This window comes from Corylus avellana, chromosome ca2, assembly GCF_901000735.1.
Source record: "Corylus avellana chromosome ca2, CavTom2PMs-1.0".
Classification (NCBI taxonomy): Eukaryota; Viridiplantae; Streptophyta; class Magnoliopsida; order Fagales; family Betulaceae; genus Corylus; species Corylus avellana.
This window is the reverse complement of record NC_081542.1, coordinates 38,783,557-38,787,507: the sequence shown is the minus strand read 5'-3', so window position 1 is coordinate 38,787,507 and position 3,951 is coordinate 38,783,557. Positions and strand designations below refer to the sequence as shown.

The window sequence follows — 3,951 nt, the reverse complement described above, 5'->3', positions numbered from 1 at the left end:
TACGGTTCAATTTCCACAGTTTAGGCCTCTACTGTGCAGCTTCCAGTAGGTGGGTGCTATTATGGTCACGATCAAGTAGGATAGTTAGAATTGGTCTTCTCAGCCTAAAAAATATAAATAAAAGACACTTGATATTTATTAGATTAGATTGGAGAAAATTTCTTTCAAACTGATTTGGAAAATTTTTTTGCTCTTTAGATTAGGAGCTGTTGACGAGGTGGAGCGAACTCTAGTTATAAAAGTCTCCGCATAAAACCATATATAGATACATATATACACACACGTGTGTGTGTATATATGTATCTATATATAATCATCAATAGCAAGAGCAAAGAAGAACTATATTTGCCTCATATGCTACATTACCCAAGGCAACATAAACATCTACAGATAGAGCCAGATGACACAAGCCATGATGAGTCGGTTCCACAATCCCGTTCTCTCACCGAACCAGTGTGGTTCAAGCCTAGTCCAAACCATAGACGCACCTCTCCCACTAGTTTGGTCCATAGTCCGCCGCTTCGACAACCCCGAAGCATACAAGCAATTCGTTAAGAGTAGCACCATGCGCGCTGGCAACGGCGGCATCGGAAGCATACGTGATGTTATGGTCATCTCCGGCTTACCGGCCGAAACTAGCACCGAGAGGCTTGACAAGCTCGACGACGACATGCACGTCATGGTCTTCAGCATCATTGGCGGCAATCACCGCCTCGTGAATTACCGTTCCACCACAACCTTGCATGAGGAGGTGGAGGAAAAGGGTGTGAAGACGGTGGTGATCGAGTCGTACGTTGTCGATGTTCCGGCCGAGAATAGTAAGGAGGACACGTGCACTTTTGCGGATACCATAGTTCGATGCAACCTTAGATCTTTGGCTAGGATGACAGAAAATATGGCTTGCATAACTAAGAATTATTAATTCCCTCTTCCTTTTTTTTTTTTTTTTTTTGAGATGATCATGACGAGATGTTGATTATCGTGCATGCCTTTTCTGCAGATTTAAATATTATATGTGATTATTGTTGGTTTATGCTAACAGTCGTCATGTATTTTTTTTTTTTTCTTCTAATAGCACCAATATATGTATCTTTTTCTTGAGCATTAGTGTATCTTTTTCTTACTAAAAAGGGAAAAGCAAAAAAAAAAAAAAAAAAAAAATTCCTTTTGTTAGCCTTTAAGAATGAATAAAAAAAATGTTATCAAGCACATACTATGATCTTATGTAAATGATGGGAAGTCTATGGCGACTTGCGATAGACTTTTTATTTATTTTTAGGGTATTTCAGTTTTACCTATGGCCACAATGCGCAAAATCCGCCTCACTTTTCGTGTCGGCCATTTTAAGAATTTGAAATTTGAGAAAGGTTTATAACTTTAAAAAAGAGAAACCGTTTCATGGAAAGTAAAATATATTTTCAATTAATTATTATTTTTCGTTGTACCAAACATGAAAAAATACATCAAAAAAAAAAACTTTCATATATCATTTTACATTGAAACAAATGAAATCTTAATTACTTTTTCAAGAACGTGAACATGAATAGTATTTATTAACAGAAGAGAATGTATGTAAAAAAAAAAGTGTTTAATAATTAATATATACTAATATTTACTAACCAATTAAGTTATGGAACGTACTATAGAAGGTAGAAGAAGGCCAAAAAAAAAAAAAAAAAAAGCAGTAAAAGCTAAAATCATTTGTCCTTCCAATTGTAGGGTGTCAGTTCGGAAGGTAATTACCGAAAGACCTAAAGTTCAGACGAAGACAAAGTAAATGAATACAAAATAAAGAGGTATAATGGGGCCCAACAAGGGCAGTAGCTTTATTACGAAAAACAAAAGCTCACCCAAACCCACATCCCGACAAGGGAAAACGGACGGAGCTTCATTCACTCATGACAAAGCGACCAAAGAAAAGTCATCCTAATTTAAATTCGGTGAGACAGTCTTTCGTTGTTGTCCGACAATAAATGATTGGTGTCAATATTATACACGTATATTTTGAGATATGATAGGGGTTTAACTTAGTCTTATATATGACTCAACTTTTATTTATGTGACAAAAAGTTACATAAAAATTGTGTTCGGTTCAAAATTGAAATTTTTTTTTTAAAAAAGACAAATTAAAACATATGTCTACAAAAATTAGACACTTTAGAACTTCGCAGATCAGGCATATCAAGAGAATAGTGAATACGTACAGCAGCCCACGGACTTGCCAAAGGAGCTACAAAGGAGGTGATGGATAAAATCTGGATGGTGGAAACCCCTCTTAGTATCTGTGGTATTATTATTTTAGAGCAGTTAGCTCTTGTAATTTAGAATCTTCTTACTCTGGATTTTGTATTATGGAATGAAATGAATCTGATCGTTTTCAAAAAACAAAAAAACCCAAAAACAAAAGTTGGACCCTAGATGAGGTTTACTTAAGCACCTATCATATCCCATATATATTTTTTTACATTCTCATACAAATCAACTATTAGATTTGTGGAAAGCAATGATGGACTATATAAATCTAATGGTTAATCAATTAAATTTGTATGAGAATATGAAAAAATAAATATGGGCAAAATATTGACACCAATAATTTCTATTGTCAAAATATTCTTGGAAAAATATGTTTCCCCACCAACTATGATCCGTATTTTAACATGACTCCCTCAGTTACCACCCAAACCCCACCCGAACATAGGGCAAACATTTTACAAATCACCGGTTAAAGCCATAAGTGTAATATATATGCTTTTAAACCATATGAATACGAGAAATTTTAGAAGTTACTCTTGTGTTCTTTTTCTGTTACTCCATGAATAAGATGGCTTTTAAAATCAGCATTTGATAAAAAATTCAATAATGATCAATTACAAGCCCAATCATAATTTTATTAGCCACATTATTTTTAGAATGACACAAGAGAGGCACAATAATAACTTCCAGCATTACTTATATATATATTCTCCTGTGTTGCTAAACGATGGAACAAGTTTTTGAAGTGCCTACATGCGTACCCTACTATTCTCAACTTGAATGAGTTGTAGGGTCAAAAAGAAAGGAAAATTAATTACATGTTATTTTTTGCTGCGAAATTTTAATAGCATCACATGTGAAATTTAGATATTTTTCACTTGCGACTTGTGTTTAAAATGGGGTGTTACAATTAAGATAATTCAGGTCTTCGAATCACACCCAAAATCATAATGCCTTTCGAATAAGAGCATTGAACTTTAAATTACACCCCAATTATCAGCTTTACAAATAGACAATGTGACATTTCATGATGTAAAATACTAGACAAATTAAGCATTTTTAAAGTTAACATAGAATTACATTATGGTATCTTTAATTGATAAAACATGGATATAAATCATGTTGCAAAAATATAGCTCGACTTATAGTACTTTAATATGTATAAATAAACATGTTTTTCATACTTCTTTCTTTGAATAAAATAAATGAGGACATAACGCCATGTCAAAATATTTGCAATTGGATATTTTGGAAAAATCTAGATTAACTAATTCCACTTACCTCTCCTACACGTGGGATCTCCCATAATTTGTTATAGTAATGATTACGTGATTAAATTTAACATGATATCATAGTCAAAAGTCCTAGGATCGAACATTGACTACATCAAATTACATATTTCATATGTTAGGCCCCACATATTAGAAATGAAGTTTGAGCCCACACATGAAAGGAAGTGTTAAAGTAATAATTAAATGATTAAATTTATTTCTTCCTATCAGCTTAAGCTTTTGGGATAAGTGGTAATTTAACATAATTAAATCCAACAAAATAGATTTTGTAAGGCGTTTAATCCTAACTAAGGGCTTCAATCAGAGTAATGCTAGAAGTCCATCTTTTGTTCTTCTTGTGTCACTCAAAGAATGATGTGACTCTTAAAATTACCATTGAGTTTGTGATTAATCATCAATGGATTTT

At 33.3% G+C, this 3,951-nt stretch overlaps 1 protein-coding gene across 1 annotated transcript; it reads left to right on the top strand.

Annotated features, from left to right (window-relative positions):
• The first annotated feature begins 302 nt into the window (after window positions 1-302).
• LOC132172098 (abscisic acid receptor PYL12-like) lies at window positions 303-1,033 on the top strand. The gene has a single exon (XM_059583544.1). It carries the CDS (start codon window positions 401-403, stop codon window positions 920-922), a length of 522 nt encoding a protein of 173 aa, XP_059439527.1. The 5' UTR covers window positions 303-400; the 3' UTR covers window positions 923-1,033.
• The last annotated feature ends 2,918 nt before the right edge of the window (window positions 1,034-3,951 follow it).

Coding starts and splice junctions, on each gene's coding strand:
- LOC132172098 (XM_059583544.1), top strand. CDS start 401: ATGACACAAGCCATGATGAGTCGGTTCCACAATCCCGTTCTCTCACCG.